Below are 19013 nucleotides of genomic sequence, written 5' to 3'. Positions count from 1 at the left end.
GGTTTCTATAAGGTTGCAACTTTAAACAATCCAATTAAGGCGCACCTTAAAATTTTATCATAACAAGTAATTTGGTTATAAAAAATTCTTAGTAGTATCTTAAAATCCATTTTCATACCTAATTAGCAAATTTTAAATTCCAAAAATGGTTAAAATCAAGTAGAACTATAAATATATGAAAATCTTAAAAATAGACAGTCTAGATAATGTGTTGCAAGATGCACTATTTTCGGGACTCAAAAACCTTTTTTTTTTTATATTTATAAATCTCAATGTCGAGATGATCAATTAGTTTTCAACATGAAAACAACATTTCAGATAGATTTTTGAGGTGCATTTGTAATTCTACATTTTACAGTTGCAACCTTATATAAACTTTTCCCCTCTCTAAATATAAGACTATCAGGGAACTTATGTTTAAAAAATTCGGTTATGGGGATTTCCCTAGTTTTCGTAATGCTCAAAGGCATTTTATTATCAATCAAAAAACTAAAATGACATGTCCTTCACAAGACATTAATTTATATTTGAGATTAAGAACAGGAGACAGAATATAAACAAGCCCAAAAAAGAGAGAGAAAAACAAGAGAAATTGGAACTAGAAGTTCCTATTTCACCAAGTCAATAACTTGTGTTTGAATCAGCATATCATTTTATTTATTTGAGCTCCATTAATGGTGGATCTAGGCCTTGAGGAAGTTCTTGTACCAATAAGCAGAGCGTTTGGGGTACCTATTCAAAGTCTTGTAGTCCACGAAAATGAGGCCAAAACGAAGAGTGAAACCAGAGTTCCATTCGAAATCATCCATTAATGTCCAAGGGAAGTAGCCTTTCACACTCACTCCTTGCCTGAGACACACAATTATCCCCTTATTATCCAGCTCGATTTAAATTGCATATTTTTCGGTAAAATTCAAATTGCATATTGCATAAGAGAAATAAGAGGTATCCTGTAATTTTTTGATCATCATCATCATAAGTAGTGATTGTACCCAAGAATGTAAGGGTATTCACGTTTATCATTAAAAAAAGAAAAAAAAAAAACAGGTTATTTCCCTTTTTTAAAATTTTTTTAATTATTATTATTATTTTTTATTTTTTCACATGGTACATATACTATGCTCCCATGGGAGCAATACTATGCATCTACTCTCTCATTCATAAGGCCTGTTTTAAAACTAATAATAATAATGATGATGACGATGATAATAATAATAAATTTTGGCTTTTTTGAGATCTCGTCTTGCAAAAATTGGGCAGTCTTTGTTCAATTTTGAGATTTTTATTTTTTTAGTATATAGAGATTTCAATTTGGATTTTTATTTATTTATTTATTTATAAACTAAGGCTAGCCTATTGAATTACTCCTATATAGGGTTTTACCTAGAGGAATATGTGAACAGCATACTCCTATGGGTGTATAAAATCTTATGGGTTCATATTCACTTTTTTTTTTTTTTAGTGATCACAGTAAGAAAATTATTATTAGTAGATCTAAGAAATTCAAGGTCTTTTCATCACTTTCATTAAATAAGAATGGTTTAGTAATTTTTTACAAGCATCTTGTGTCTTACAAGATTTTCAGGAGTGTATATAATATATTAGGATAGCAATTATGACTTAAAGAGATAAATTAGAAGGTTAGAATTACTCAAGTGGTTGTAAGAGTATTATTGATTAAATTCAAAGTTAAAAAAAAAAAAAAACATAAAGGTAAGTGGTTACATAGTATGCAATCCCTTAAAATAGTTTCCATTGGGCTTTGCAACCATGTAACCACTTACAAAACATGGTTGAAGAATAGTTAGAGAAAAAACAAACGTTAGTGGTTAGAAATAAGGTCCTATGTACACTTTCTATTTTAGTTGGATAATATATATTTTAACACGTCTTTTAAAATAACGTAACAAAAGCGACACATCTTTTAAGATTTATGGTTAATCCACATAATTAAAAAAATTAGACGAGGATCACTACAACCTTACTTCTACTACTAAAGTTATAACCTTATATAGACCTTTTATTTATTGGATTGACATTGGGATCGTTGAATCGGGCCCTTAATAGAGTGTCCGGTTGGGATGCACATATTTAACAAAGAGCAATTGTGATTATGTATATCATAATAAGAACCAAGCTTTGTCCAAATTATTTGAGATTAGCAACATATATATATATATATATATATATATATATATATATATATATGAAAAAAGCTTCTATCAGCCCAGTATAAGTCCAACAGCCTATATTGAATTTAGGTCGATCCAGTGATCACGGTTGTATTTTTTAATTGAATTTTAATTTTTTTCTACAAATCCAAATCACTTGAAATTTGGAGCGTACATTTTTCAAAAATAGTGAAATCTAATAAAAATATCAAAAAAATAATTTGTATAAAATAAATTAATTAAAATACCCCGTAAAATTTTCAAAGGCATTTTGGTCAATTTATTTTATGTAAATTATTTTTAAAAATATTTTTGTTAGGTGTTCCTTAATGAGAAGTATTGATGCTCTAAATTTCATATTATTTAGATTTATCTAAAAAATATTAAAATTATAGTACCAAAATACAGTCCTGACTGTTAGATTGGCCCAATTGGGCTTATACTATTCCATCAGTTGGTGGGTTGATATATATATATATATATATATATATATATATATATATATAAAAAGACCAAAATACCTTCGAAACATTTTAGGGGCATTTTGGTCAATTTATTTCTTCAAAAAAAATTGATATATTTATTAGATTATCCTATTTTTGAAGAACACACGAATAAAATTTTAAGTTATTTTGATTGGTAGAAAAAAAATAAAAATAAAATACAAAATGAGATCGTGACAGTCAGATCGACGCAGATTCAATCTAAACCGTTAAGCTTATATGTTCATATGAACTAGTGGGCTAATCCCAAAATTTTCTTTTATATATATATATATATACACGTTTGTCTATACTTAACTGGATGGCCCGATGAAGGTAGTAAGTATGGCCTCTTAAGTAATCTATTCTCTTTTGGTCGTTAAGAGCCTCCTTAAGAGGAATTGACGCATTGTTACGCTCAGCTGTGCCTGTTCACAGAAGGATCATACATATTTACAACTGAACAACATATAAAATACAAAACTAAGAGATACAAAGAAATGAACCAGAACCAAAAAGGGGGGACAGAGAAAAAAAATAAAAAATAAAAGTGAGAAAAAAAGGGCTAACGACAAAAATCGAAGAGATAACATTAGGGTGAGAGAGACAGAGATGGTACCATTTTCTGTGATGTAAATGGCAGGACTGTTGTATCTCTTCTTAATGTAAAGTAGAAGTTTTTCGAGTCCCTTTGGATATACATGTATAAAAGAGGCAGCCGCCTGAAAATTTTACCCCCCTACCTATTAGCATGTTTTTTTTATCGAAGTATATCACTTAACAAATTCACCAAAAAAAAAAAATGCTAAGAAAACTAATATTTGGAAAATAATACAAGCATTTTGCTCAAAATTTGAATTAGATCATCGTATTGTAAACACTTTGCCGAACCCAGGTCTAGAACCGAACAAAAACATTTTGAAAACACAATAAAAAAATATAAAAAATATGTTTATATGTTACATGAGTAATGATCCTATAGGACCTTCCCCCACCCATTTGTGTAGGACTTTAAAGGATTACCATTAAAGTTGGTACGGGTCTCTAGAAAGTTATCACATGGGTGTGAGACTTAGACTTTTTTATAGATCTATGCCAAATTTAATGGTGATCTTTTGGGGTCCTATCCACATAAGTGGGGGAGGGTTCTGTAGGATCATTTCTCATATTTATAAATCAAAAAAAAAAAATGTTTAGGCTCACAAAGGACAAGTGGTGGGTCCAAAAGGATATAGTTAGAAGCAGTGAGAAAGTTATGGGGACTTATGACCATACTGAAGATATAACGCTTAGTAGAGCTGAATGGCGAATCAAAGTTTATATAACACACACCAAATAGTTGGAAAAAAGCTTTGATGATGATGATTTAAAAAAAAAAAAAAAGATTCAAACACACATATGCATCATTTATTTTATAATATTTAAAAAATAATATATATATATATATATATATATATATATATATATATGAACACGGACCCAGATTCCCACCCCTATCTAAAAATGCCTTAAACGAATCTTTGTAAGATTAGAGACCTCACCTGAGGGCCAATTAATTTGCCATTCCTCACCGCTGTTCACACAAAAGAAATGAAACTTTGAATATCTATTTCTTTTTCGTATAATAAGTTGGAGAGAGAGAGAGAGAGAGAGAGAGAGATACCCGTTTGGTTACTTTGAGAGTCAGTGTTGTAGCTTAGTATATTACTCTTACGGGGAGCATTGAGCACATAATTGGAAGTGTAGTAATTTATCCCCAAGAAATCATATGATCCCTTCAACATCATTGACTGCTCATTAGTGAATCTGGGCAACCTTCCTCCAACCAAAGCTCTCATGCTCAAAGGATAATCACCCATGTTAATTGGATCCCAAAACCTAAATAAAAACAAAAACTTATATTGGAAATATATTGAAAAGATAGTTTTATTACTTTATTTCATTTTTTGAATGTTAATTTTTATTGTCCTTGTAAGGCTAAATTATTTTCTAGGCAAATCCATAATCAAATGCATTGACAAGAGAAATCAAACCATCCAAACTCAAAATCAAGGGCTCTTTGTGCAGCATCCTTATTGGATCTTGAAGAAGAGTAAGGAATCATCCAACTGGTATCGAGGGTTATGCCAATCACCCCCTTTTGGTGGGCCTACACAGTCAAATTAATAAAAAATAATGGGTGTGAAATTACAAAGGAAAAGCATACAGAACAATTAATCTTGACCATTAGATGTGAGATTAGATGATTGCATTTATTCTATTGACTAACCTCAGACGTCAAAAAAAAAAAATTCTCGAACTTTGTGACATACCCAAACTATCAGATTTCATATTGAATGGTTGTAAATAATTGTGTCTTCTTTGTATCAAAGGTAAAAGGTCTATTTGTATACAATCCCAATTAAAAATGATAAATAGCTCAATTCATAGAATAGACTTATAAAAAAAGTTTATATAAGATTTACAACTTAAATCATTGTTATGAATCTTATGTTACTTATAGAACTTATTAATAGTGAGATCAAGGGAAGATGAACTAATAGTATGTTAATATTGAATATGTTAATGATGGCTTTAATTCCCTTTTTTTATTTAGAAATTTTTTATCAAAATACCCATGAAAGATGAATTATTTAATGTTTCTCCCTTCCTACACTTCAACTTAATTTCAATATACCCATCAAATGACACATGATTATGAGTTGGAATAGTTGCAAATGGGTAGTTTGATAAATTTCCCTTTTATGTATTTTTTTTATGGAAAACGGCTATTTTTTATACTTTCTTATTTCTGATATGAAAAATATATTATAAGCCAGTAGTATTTGCAGTATATAAAAACATAATTTTCGAATACACACTAAAATGCTTACTTGATATTTCTCTTTGTACAACTTCACCGCTGATGCATGTGAAAGGAGAAGGTGATGGCCAACGACATACGGTTCAGTACCGGAATTTCCTTCCGTACAGTTCCCATCAGGGTACGAGCAACGCCCCGGCGCAAAAATCCCGGCTGCATAACCTCCAAACGAATAGATATGTGGTTCATTGAAAGTAATCCAATGTTTCACTCTGTCTCCAAATTCTCTAAAGCATATGTCGATGTAGTCTATGTAATCTTTGCTGTTTAGATCAAAACAAATAGATTCTGAAGTGGTATGAGTTACTATTACTCAATGATTAATATATTACAAAAATAATATTTTTTTTTAAAAATAAACCACAAAATTAATAAATCCACTATTTACAACTTATTCTATCATTATCTATGTAATTTGAAGAGTTGTGAACTTTATATTATATTATTTTTTTTATTGTTCAATAAAGTAGTATTGGTATCATTTTTCCTTTTTTTAATATCCCATAAGATATTACTTCTTCTATTTTTAATCCCAATGAGTTAATTGCCTAATATTAATGTCATGAGCTATAATACAAGAGACAATGAAGTTTATTCATTATAATATAAGAGACGATAAAGATTTGGGCCATCATTATGCTTTTTAATTGAAAATAGTTAAAGATTGCAAATTTAAAAATTGAAAACATCGCAACCGGTTGAAGCGTCCAATACCGGTCCAGAACTGGCCAGTTTTATGGGGACTCCACCGCGATATATTATGGGATCCGGATTGAGCATGGAAAAATCTAATCTAAATCGCGCAATTCCAATCTGAATTACCGATTTTTCAAACATTGCTTTTGCTAATTGCGATATTACTCAATGGTAAACCCCAAGCTCAGTAAATTAGATGGTAGAGAGCGAGAGAGAGGTTTACACAATGTTGGGGCTCAAGAATCCGCCGTAGGCATCCTCTAGAGCTTGGGGAAGATCCCAATGGTAAAGTGTCACAAACGGTTGAATACCTGCAACATATCACATGCATTGCATTTCAAATGAATCACACAATATCACATACACAGAGAGAGAGACAGAACCATTGGCTAGGAGTTCATTGATGACAATGTTGTAATGGTCGATCCCTTCCCTGTTCACACCTCCTTTCAAGGAACCCTCTGATTTAGAAAAATAAATAATTATTTACCTTTTGAAAAGCAAAATTAAATAGCTACACACTTTCTAGCTTTCTATTATCCACCAAAACCAAAAACAAATGAAAAACATTTGAAGCTCTAAGGACTCACTTGGTAGAATTCTAGGCCAACCAATTGACATTCGATATGAATCGAGCCCAATATATTTCATCAGTTTAATATCATCCTGCAACATCATGCAGATTCAATTAATATTTAAAGAAATCCTGCAAAACAAGTAATATATAGTAGCGTGTTTATTGTCAAAACAAAAAAGCAGCTTGTTTTGTAAATATAAAAAAACTATGGTAGAAAAGAAAAACAAACCTTGTAACGGTGATATTGGTCAATGGCAACGTCCGCGTTGCTTCCGTTCAAAATATTTTCTGCAACAGGATTGCCAGGATGTTATATCCAACGGCAAGCGCCTATACCCCCACCCCTTCTTACCAAACACAACGCACCTTATGTCCTCTTTCCAAAATTCCTCATAGGATTCCTTTTAAAACTTCGTCTATTTTTATTTTTATTTTTATTTTTATTTTTATTTTTATTTTTTATTTTTTATTTTTTATTTTTTTTAATTTGGACACTAGCAGCAAAAGGACGTTTGCACAAAAAATGGACCGATAATAATAATAACACAAAAATGAGAGGTTGGCAAACTTGTATAGTGCAGAGGCCAAGTAGCCTCAAGTTGTACAAAACTCGGGGTATATAAAAAAAATTAACAAAAACCTCAAACGGTAAAATATAGGAGAATATGGCGCAATTTCCAAAGATTGATGAATGCTTTTTACCATAATCCATATTTTACCTATTTTTTACATTTTTTAAAATAACACCCACTATAAATCAATTTTTTTAGATCTATTTTTTATAATTTTTAATCTTATTTGGATTTTTTAAGGTCACTTTTTGTTTTACTTGACTTTAAAGTTCTTTTTGGTTTTATTTTACTTTTAACATAGTTACTTTATTTTTTTCATATTTTTTATGCAAAGGGCATTTTTGTCATTTGGTTTAGCTGTATTATATATTAGTATTTGATATTTGCATCTAGATTTTATCATTCTCAACCATATCTTTCGGTATATCGTTCACATCATGTAGACCTTGTCAATGACAACCATCCTCGGTTCAAATTACAGTGGAGCAAAAAGAAGACCGTAATTGTATGTATTTTCTAAATTTAATTTTTTATATAAATTGAAATGTTTAAAATTTGAAAGGTCCATACTTCTCAATCAGGGGCACATTAAAAATATAGAATAATAATTTGTTTTTTATACAAATTAAAATATCTAAAATTTCCAACGTTCACACTTCTCAATCAGGTGCGCATAAAAAATATGAAATAATAATTTATATAAAAATCATCATACAATCATAGCCGTCCATTTTCTTTCGTTATAATATGACTAATTGGGCATGATTGTCCACCATTTTAGTGTCCATGTATGATGTGATGTGGATGCTGTAGCATCCCATTGGCAAATATGCTTAATGTATGGACTATAGAGCCATGGACTAAAGGTCATTCTCATGAAAAAAAATCAGAAGGATTTGATTAAGGTTTCCTTGTGCATTATGTGGATAGAAATTCAACTGACAGTCACATGTTAACTACAATTGAAACAGGTTCGGAATTGAAAACTGTTGATGAGTCTCTCACACGTTTTTAGAAACTTGTTGCAAATTTCAAGGGATAATAAGCTTCCCATTATGGCCAAAGGTTTATTTTTAGGAAAATAGATTTAAAGTGGAACGCCATTAGTGGGTCGATGTAACTTTATTTAAATAATTCATAGCAAAAAATTAACAAATAATTCTAATTAAGACATAATTAACAATACCCAATTGCTTTTCAATTCATATTTTCCAAAGGGTCACGAATAGATACATCCAAGAAGGATAAATAAAAAGATTGTAATGTGTAGACCTGGGTGTGTGTGAGCAAAGACATCCCACTGGCTCAAGCCTCTGCCTCCTTCTCTCACTGCCCCTTCATACTATTATACGACAATAACAAAAGCAAAATGTGTTAAGTTAAAAATCTGAAAAGTTTAAATATGGGGATTTATGGTCTCACTAAAGATATGGATCTTAATAAAGCAAAATGGCAGGTCAAATTTTATGTAGCCGACCACAATTAATTGAAAATAGACTTTGATAATCATTAGAAAGAGGTGCATGCATGAACCAGCTATATCATTTAATTGCAAAACAACGATTCAACAAAATAATAATTATAACATGGTCACAATGTTATCATGACAACCATGTGATATGGATCATCCACTTGTTTCCTAATAATAATTGCAAGAGCTCTACATAGGAGATGAAGGCTTGCTAGTGCAAGGGGAAAACCTCCACATACCACCTTTAAGGTGGGGTTGGCATGCTCTCCATGTACATGTGTTCAGAGAGGATTTTCACATCTGAAAAAGTGTACATAATGAAATTGGCATAACCTATCTCTTGGGGGCACTTGAAATCCATTAGTAATCCATTTATTTATTTGTTAACTTTGATAGATCAATCATTTTGTACAAGATACATTTTGATAAATGAGGAGTGTTACATTTTGATAAGTGAGGAGTGTTATAAGTTAGTACATAATCCCATGGCATACCGGACCCTTTAATATTTTTTTCAATATTTCAACCAACGTTTTGAGGAGAATAGATTATTTTTATTTTCCAAAGAGTTTGTGATTTTTTGTATTCTCAATGAAGAGGAGGATTGTTTTTGGAATTATAATTTTCACTTTTCAAGGAACAATTTTGGAATTAACAAAATGGTATGTCCTCTACAGAAATATAAATTTTTAATCAATGGGTTTAGCTTGATTAGGCACTTGTAGTGCATGCATGAAACGAAGTGATAATGTGTGCCCAACTACCGAACAGAGGAAGATGAGAATCAGATGGGTCCACTGACCATGTGACCTTCACATGAATTTTTAAAGCCTCTCTGTCTCTCAATTTGGATTGAGCGGACTGATATCTTTTTTTTTCTTTTCTCTTTTTGTTTTGTTTTCTCTCTTTTTTTTTAAAAAAAAACAATGGTAAGACTGATATCTACAAAGGGGTGCACATGTGAGAAAAGAGAAGATCATAGAATACTGGGAGAAACCCTAGAGGAGAAGGAAAAACACATAATGACAAGGATGAAATTTTCTTCTCCATCCTCATCAGATCCTCCTCAAACGAAGTTTGACAGAGAACTTTGCCTAAGTTATACTTTGCATTGATGATGGTTGTGCCACTTAGTAGTGTATTAAGTCCTTGGAGTTAATGAAAAGCATTTCTCATGGTTTGTTTATCTTTTTATTTTGTTTATAGTCATTAAGAAAACATGGCAACAGCCTCGTTTTGGGTGTCATCCTGTACTATTTTCATAATATATCGTGTTGTAGTGATTATAAATATAAAATCATATATAAAATGGTCTTGTCGGTAGTATTGATTAAAAGTGCTGGAATAATTCATTGAATTTCTTCACCTATCACGCATTACAATGGCTACCCATTATTGCCGTTACCTGCATTGTCTGAGGTTGATGCTTTATACAAACCATACCCATACATAAAATAAAAACCATTATTAAAAAGTTTCCAAGCTTTTGCATATTACAATTATTACAATTATTGAATGTGAATGTAACCAAAATGATTGAATTTTAATTAAAAGCTTTTTGTACTTCCCCTACCCTACTGTATATAACTCCTACTACATATAAGTTATATATCCCCCTGCTGCCCTCTCTCATCCATCCATCCAAATTAGTTCAAGCAAGTCATTGACCATTTGATCTAGATCAGCCCGTTTTAGATTATTTTATTATAAATTATTTTTGAAAATTATATGAATATGAAATTTGATATGTGCTATCATCTCAATGGGCTACATTTTAAAAAAAATTGTAAAAAATATTTGTAAAAAAATAAAATAATCAAAAGACCTATAAAATTTTTAGAGGTATTTTAGTTTCTTTTTCATTGATAAATGTTTTCATATTTTTGGTAGGTGTGAGTTTAAGATAGGAGTGGATGACCAAAATTGGTGTCAAAATGTTTAAAAAAAAAAAAAAAATAGTGTAAATGCATGACATTGTGATTGGGGGAAGCATGTAAGTTATATGGTAGGGGAAGTATAGAAAACTTTCCCAATTTTTATATAGTCTTAATAGTGGAGTTTGAAATAAATGAAAGGCCTTCCCAACATTTCTTCAAAGTAAATATTTAGAAAAAGAGCAAAACTATTAAGAAAAAGAGACGGTTTTTATGAGTCCATGTAGAAATGAGTCCCAACTTAATCTATTTTTGAGACGGACTTTTGGACCCAATTTTTATGGAGATATAATTGGAGATAATGAATATGGATAATTAAATGATTTTTTAAAATAAAAATAACAGTTTTATAAATAAAACATTTAAATTGTTAGTTTCATTTATTTTTAGATGGATTGCCCATTTGCATCCATCTTTAAAACGAGTGCTTTATACCTCTGGGGACACAAATGCAGCAATGCATCCGGTGACTCGTGAAACAATTTTCCTTAAGAAAATCAGCATTTAAAAGGTCCACCATCTAAAAAATTGTGCCTAGGAGGGAAAAGGACTGGATATTCAGAATTATTTAATCCACAAAAAATAATAGATTGGGAGATGATGAAATGTATTCATTTCAGGTCAAAACATTATTCATAAGAAATAAAATTATTCATAAAAAATATTTTATTATGGCATCAGAGATGACGAATTCTCTATTCAACTACAAATACAGCATGGAAAGAAATTCAACTGGAAATTAACAAACCACAAGCCTTAATGGTGCTTCCTAACAACTAAATCAAAATACATTTTTGTTTCTTTTTAAGTGCTTGTAGGTCGCAAATCCCTTAATGAAAAACCCAACTAACAACAACAATGTCAACAATATTAGTAGACTAGAAGTAATAGTAATAATTTTTCCACAACAAAGAAAGAAAACCTCCATTTTCAATAAGAGAAAATATATAATGAGACTATTTACTTTTGGTACAAGGTGGTCACAACTAATCATGGCCATTGGATGTGAAATTATGTGGCTGCATTTATTTTATTGACAAAGCTCAAAGTTCAAAAGGAATTTTTTTGAACTTTGTGACACGCCTAAGCTATCAAATTTCACCTCGGATGGTTATAAGTAATTGTGACCTCCATGTACTAAAAGTAAATGGTCTCATTGTATACAATCCCTTTCAATAATGGACAACTGAGGTTGTGATTGATAGTCGACAAAACTATTTTAGACAAACATTGAGTCGCAAAACATCACAACTCAACCAGTCGTGGTTAATGGTTGATGAGCTGCTAGTATACTATTTAAAATGCCTATGCTATAATAGTATGTAATCCCTTTTACTTCCAATGTTTTAAAATCGACAAGCTGGCTCTGAACGGACTGGTATGACTCCCCCAAATAATCAAGGTCGCAATTGATTCTCCCTAAAAAACAATTTTTTAATGAGATTTGAACATTATCAGTATTTTTGGAGTGCATTTAGAGTTAAATTGATAATCAAATGGAATTTCAAGCCCAAACATGTGAAAACTTTGTTCTTTATTTTGAAAAAATAGTATCGGGTTGGCTGATTTAGTTCAAAACCAGAAGTTGACCCAAGTCATTGGGGATTGGAGCCCCACCCTTTGATGATAATAGAGTCTAAGACTTCGTCACATAACTCGTTGGTACTACTACGAAGGCCCCAGCCCATTCTCAATTCCTAACCCTATAAGCAATATAATAGATGCGGTGTTGCCACACTTGCAACAACAACAATCACGACAATATCAACAAGAAGAAATGTACCTGATAAGCTGAGGATGCAGCTCCAAAGATGAAACCAGGTGGGAAACTGCTTCGATTTAAAGCCTCAGAAAAAGGGAAGGCAATGACAATAAGGGAGAGAAAGATGAAGGCGAGGAGAGAAAGGTGCAAGGCCATTGCAAAACCTGAGTCCAAGTCCTCGGTATGATTTGCACCCCAGCATCATGGCTCCTTATATAACCATGGCCGATGGCCTACCAAACGAGGGCAAAAAGTCGTTTGTCCAAAAAAGTAAAAAACCGGAAAAAGTCCACATCCATTATCCTCCTCATTCACTATTATTTTAATTTTACCTATTAGGATTACCAGAGAAATGATCTTATAGGACCCTCTTCCACCCATATGTGTAGGAACCCAAAAGATTACCATTAAATTTAGCATAGATCTATAGAAAAATCAAATCCCACACCCATGTGATAACTTTTATAAAGATCCATACCAATTTGACTGGTGATCCTTTGGGGTCCGACACCTATGAGTGTGGGATGCCTATAAGATCATTACTCTAATTATTATAAGGGTGTGGTTTGTATAGAGCTGAGGCTCTAAACAATCAAAGTAAAATGCACCTTCAAATAATGTCGAGAAATGTGGTTTCAATATTGGAAATCTTTGTAATAGCCTCAAACCATATTTTTATGTTGAATTATAAAATGTAAAGCTTTTAAAATAGTGTAGATCAAGCAGATCTATAAAAACTTAAAAATCTTGAAAATAGACGATCAAAAAATGTGTTACGAGATGCACTATTTTCAAAACTTGAAATCCATTTTTGTCTCATGTCCATGCATCTTGATGTCAAGATGATCAATTTGAAAATATTTGAACATCAAAACAACCTCTTCTAATGAAAATTTTGAGGTAGGGTCTAATTTGAATTTTTAGAGCCTCGATTCTATATAAATTTTTCCCTTATTATAACAACAAATCTTTTGATCTTCAAATAATTTAGAGGTTTGAATTTTTATTTGATATTTATCAACACGTCTCCTATAAATTATTTATTTTAAACGTTGTCCGTTGGTGTGTCCTGTTCTTCTTTCCTCGTGGTATCTTAATAAGGAAGAGTGGACTTTTTAGTGTCCATTTTAAATAACTAAATAATATCAAGGGGAAGAAGTGTAAATGTTTCTTTATTTTAGAATATTTAACCATATTTTAAAAATTTCTAAGTTTATGTGAATGTCTTTTTTTTCCCATTTTAATTATCTTCAACATACTCGGGTTCGGAAGTCCAAGCTCTGGATCGACCTGCTGGCCTTATTCATTTGTGTCAAAAGCTTAAAGTTCAAAACTTAAATTTTAACAAAAAAAATATATGTTTTCAACTTAAATTCTAAACATCTTTTTCATTTTAAAATTAAGTTTCAAATTCTAAGTTTTTGTTCATCAACATCATTATTTTAACCTTTTTTCAATTAATTAAAATCGACTGCATGAAGTTTGATTTTTTATTCTGCTTTATTAAAAGCCTTATCCTTACTGAAGCTATAAGTCCCCGTATCTTGAAATTTGTTAACCTGATCTTATTGTTTCACAGAAGGAACCTTTATTAGTACAATCTACATTTCGTGAAACAACAAAGAAACAAAATTTAATCCGACAACTTCCAATTATTGAACAAGGAAAAGCGTAAAATAACATGTTACAAGAGGGTGGAAGGACAAAAACCACCTTCTGCTCTTTCTTTCTCTAATTGAAGACTTCCACTTCCTCATAAACCACCTCTGTAATAATTCTAAAATTTAAAAAAAAGTAAAAGTAAGAAATAAAAAATAAAAAACTAAAAAAAATGAAAGAAACTCTTAATAAATGATGGTCTATATGAGCATGATGGTCCTTAGGGACCATCACTGTTTTCAAAATCTTTTGGTTAAGTTTCTTTTGTTTGCTCCTGCCTTGCCACGTCAAGTGGACGTGGGCTTTAAGCATATAAGGGGTATTGTAATGGTTACACCTCGTTTATGAGGTGTCACTTAATAAAATATTATAATAAGGAGTCGTAAGAGTTTAAATACGAGAGGTGAAGACTCCCACCCTAGAAAACTTTTGAAATCTTTTCCTTTCTGGTCGAAACACAGTGAGCTCCTCTCCCTAGCCGAATTTTTATCGGAAGCTCCCTCTCAAATATTTTAGGTAAGTGACATCGTCTTCCTGAAAAATAGTCTGTTTTTAATAAATAGTGATATTTCCGTCTAGGATCTTTATTTTATCAGTTTTGTGTGTAAGTGACATCGTCTTTCCGAAAATTAGTCTATTTTTAATAAATAGTGATATTTCCGTCTAGGATATTTATTTTATCAGTTTTGTGTGTAAGTGACATCGTCTTTCTGAAAAATAGTCTGTTTTTAATAAATAGTGATATTTCCGTCTAGGATCTTTATTTTATAAGTTTTGTGTGTAAGTGACCTCATTGTCTCGAAAAATAATCCATTCTTTTTAAAAATAAAATGAAATAATTATTTCTGCTTTTTATCACGAATTTTAGGCACGATAAATTTTATGCGCACGTGACCTCATTATCTTGAAAAATAATCTTTTTAATAAAAATTGTGATATTTTATCTATGTTAGAAATTTTGAATGCTGTAAATTAGAAAAATAAATTTATTTATTTTTCTTGTCTATTGTTAGAAATAAATGTGATATTTCTGCTTTTAGTAAAATTGTGATATTTCTTTCTACTGTTTTGAATATTTAGACATTGTAAAATTCATGTGCAAATGACTGCTTATTATTTAAAAATTGACATTTTTGCAATTGATTATAGTATTGTTGTGAAATGTTAATTTGTGGATTGATATCCCATAAATTGTGATAATTCCGTATTCTTGAATTTCTATAAGAGTTTTTCTATACATATTAAATTGGCAATTATGCTAGAATGCCTTTACAAACTGCTACCTTTCTAAATTTGAGCCCAAAATATTTGATTGGTTATTTTTGAAATGTTATAGAGAGTGACTATTATTAATGGTTTAAGTGAAATTCATATTAATGATTTCAGTGATATGTTGGGTACATGATATTGCTGCTTTCGAATGTTTAAAGAGATTTAGAAATAATTTAAGTATGCAAGTAGACTCATCCGGTTCGCCGGTGAGGTATAAGTGGACCTATCTGGGACGCCGGTAGGGATTAAGTGGACTCATCCGGTACGCCGGTGAGGTATAAGTGGACCTGCAAGGATTAAGTGGACCTATCTGGGACGCCGATAGGGATTAAGTGGACCCATCAAGACGCTGATGGGGTATATAGGTGACCTACTTGGGACGCCAGTAGGGTATTTTGTGAAATCCTTTGAATTATGCACTACCGTTAAAGTGTTATATGCATTTCAATTATTCGGATTATACTTAATTATGCATTTATTGAAAGAGAAACTGTTGATGCATTTCTGTTAATATATCTCCTTTTGGAAAATATTGATATCTTTCAACCATGATTATTTTTAAGATTATGATGATCACTTACTGAGTAGCCAAACTCATCAAACTATGGTAAACATTTTTCAGGATAACTGCGGCTTCATTTTGAGTACTCGTCAAGGGCAACTTTGGAAGATATTGTAGTTGTGTCTAAGCTTTTTTTTTGTTACTTTGTAAGAATTCGTCAGTGTAAATTTGTCCTATCAAAAGATGTATATATGTTTTGACTGTATGTCACATCTCAGGAATATCAGTATTGTAAATTCTTGGGGTGCGACAACCTCACACTCCAGGTTTTCATGGATTGAAATAAACTCTGCTCCATGCCTCTTTCGATCGACTCAGTTCTTTATTATAAAAAACACAAGCAAATTTGATCAAGGGTCAAGAACAATGGCGCAAAGACTGATGAGAGAGAATACCGAGAGATAAAAGAGAGAGGGTTTCAACAGAGAGAGATGTGAGAGGGATGGGTTTACAGTCTTAGGGAGATTCAGAGAGAGCATGGAGAGAAACCCCAATTTTGATTTCAATATCGAGAGAGATACGGGAGGAAAGATTAAGGTTTTTCAAATCAAATGGGGATTAGTTTTATAAACTTAGAAGAACGGTAGAGATACGGTTTTAAAAATTATAAAAGTGATATATATATATAAATTCGGGTTGGATATGGATCGGATCCAACCCAACCCAGATCTGATGCAAATTACCATTCGGATCCAAAATTTAGATCCGAATCTGAATTTGGATCAAGGATCCATAACCGGATCCAAATGAGATCCGAAATTCCGGTTTCGGATCCGGATAGGGTAAATTCCCAACCTTATTGGGAGTTAGGGGAGTTAATGGTCCGGGTGAGGCCTGATTTCTGGAGGCTATCGGGCTTATTTTCCAGCTAGCGGGGCCACCTCGCAAAGCAGTATTTAACGGGCCTTTTAAGGCCCATACCAAACCTATAACTCGACAATTCACTTGGGTTCAAACCCAGACCTCCAAAATAACAAATGGAAATCCCATATTATTCTAGATTAAGTTCTTATTACAACTCCAACATTTGAATGTAAATCCTTCAAACCATTTATGTCTTCTCCCATGAATGAGAGAGAGATGGTGAATGTTGCTTTAGATAGCGAGAATATTAATCTATGTTGTGAGGAATTTCTTGAACCGGTGAAATGATTTCATGGGATATCTCTTCAATCCGTTATTGTAATCAACCTAACATATGTCAAACCTAACTGTGTAACCATTTGCCCACTCGAAATTATAGGGACCATGCGAAGTATCCCATTACATTAACACTTTCCCTGCCAAAAGAAAAAAAATGAAAAGTTTATTTGAGACTTGTATATTCTTTAGAGAAATTTTTGTAAAATTGAACTCTCTTAAAACTAAAAGATTTTGCACTCACTCTTTAAGTTATAAAATTTTTCATCTCTCACTCTCAACACACATGTACATTTGGATTTACCTGATGGCAGAGAGAACAAAGGCCCGATGTGTTTTTCGTTTCTTTTTCCCATTTATTCTTCCTCTCTGTAAGCGAAGAACTGATGAAGATGAAATGAAGTGAAAGAATCGGTAGCACACAGTATTTTAAAAACCAGATGGACAAGTTGAACTGGCTACCGGCTGTACCGGTTGGCACCAGGTCAATTGGCGATCCTTATTGCTGGAGATCATGGGAGTGAGACCTTGTCACCTAAATTAGATGGGGGATTCTTATCCAAATCACCAAGTTTTAATATGGTGCACACAAGCAACTACATCATGTGCATGCTTATTGATGAGATCCATCGCATATTTTTTTGGGTCAATCAATGGGGAATACAGGTCCGTACCTATTTTTAGAAATAACTAGTGGTTTTTCAAATGTGTCAATGGGATTGAAAACTTATACTGAAAGTTGAGGCTCAAGTGGTGCTACTACTGCTACCTCAACCCCATTCCTAGATCCATGACATTCGACGGGTGATATACAACTACTTAATCGCTTTGGTTTATTAAACATGAAGCGTTTGGGAACATTAGACAATCTTCCCATTTCTAGGTCAGTTCATGAGATAGTGCCAACTGTAAATATACTTTGATATGTTTTTGCTAGTCAGATTGTTTAGTTATAATTCTTAATTAATTGAAGGGTTGTTGTTTTGCTACACCATTTGTAGCGTAGACCCTTAAAGCCCTCAATATTTTAGACACTTAGAAATGTTTGATTTGTAATGCAAAATTTTTCAAGTAAAAGTATTTTTTGTCATTATGATGGATAGAATGGATGATGTCACACATCGTGTCGGTGATGTCATATTGTTGTTTTTATTAATAATTTCTACTTTACCCTTGAATAATTATTTAAAATACCCCTGAACAAAAAGTTACTACATTATAGAATAAGAGTATCAAGTGTCCAAAACTATTGAGTACATTAAGTATATACTCTATGTGTAGAAGTAGCCTAACAAAACCCTTAATTGAGTTGCTTAAATATTCAAAAAAATCAATGAAATTCTGTAAAAAAAAAAAATGAAAAATTGATTTAATAAATCAATCAATTGAATATCTATTATTTTCATTGAATTTACAAAGTCATGGAATTTCTATTTAATTTCTATTTCTGTTTTAATCTATTTAAATGACTGATACATGTACATGTTGATGTAATAGAATATCAAAAAGAGGGCAAAAATTTTAAATTTTTGGTTATTCAAAAACCGAAATTGATCTCGTTTCCAGTGGTTGAACAACCGAAAATACTTTGAATTCGGCTATTCAACAACCGAAAATACTTTGAATTCGGTTATTCAACAACCGAAAATACTTTGAATTCGGTTATTCAACAACCGAAAAAAGGTAAAGTCGTCTGTTTTTTAGATTTCCATTTTGACATGAAAAAAACAGACACGGTGGTAATAACGGAATATTACGTAGAACCGTAATAACAAAAACTATAATAAATATATATGTAATTTTTTCTAAAAATTAAGTCAAAAAATCCATCTCAAAAAAGATTTTTAAAAGG

General features: G+C 31.7%; 1 protein-coding gene across 2 annotated transcripts; it reads right to left on the bottom strand.

Annotated features, from left to right (window-relative positions):
* Positions 1-448: 448 nt before the first annotated feature.
* LOC18439833 (beta-glucosidase 12) lies at positions 449-12776 on the bottom strand. 2 transcript variants are annotated; one of them, XM_011627216.3, is made up of 13 exons: positions 12550-12776; positions 8634-8703; positions 7019-7077; positions 6803-6878; positions 6596-6673; positions 6436-6523; positions 5527-5779; positions 4687-4802; positions 4317-4531; positions 4195-4226; positions 3273-3375; positions 2973-3081; positions 449-849 (listed from the first exon to the last, which is right to left on the bottom strand). In XM_011627216.3, exons 1-13 carry the CDS (start codon positions 12682-12684, stop codon positions 684-686), a joined length of 1500 nt encoding a protein of 499 aa, XP_011625518.2. In that variant the 5' UTR covers positions 12685-12776; the 3' UTR covers positions 449-683. The 2 variants fall into 2 exon arrangements, with proteins under 2 accessions (XP_011625518.2, XP_088719031.1); XM_088862905.1 differs by lacking the exon at positions 6596-6673.
* Positions 12777-19013: the final 6237 nt, after the last annotated feature.

The sequence above is a fragment of the Amborella trichopoda genome, chromosome 3 (assembly GCF_054954075.1).
Source record: "Amborella trichopoda isolate Santa Cruz 75 chromosome 3, AtrichopodaSantaCruz75HAP2 v2.0, whole genome shotgun sequence".
NCBI classification, from domain to species: Eukaryota; Viridiplantae; Streptophyta; class Magnoliopsida; order Amborellales; family Amborellaceae; genus Amborella; species Amborella trichopoda.
This window is presented reverse-complemented; position numbering and strand designations above follow the sequence as displayed.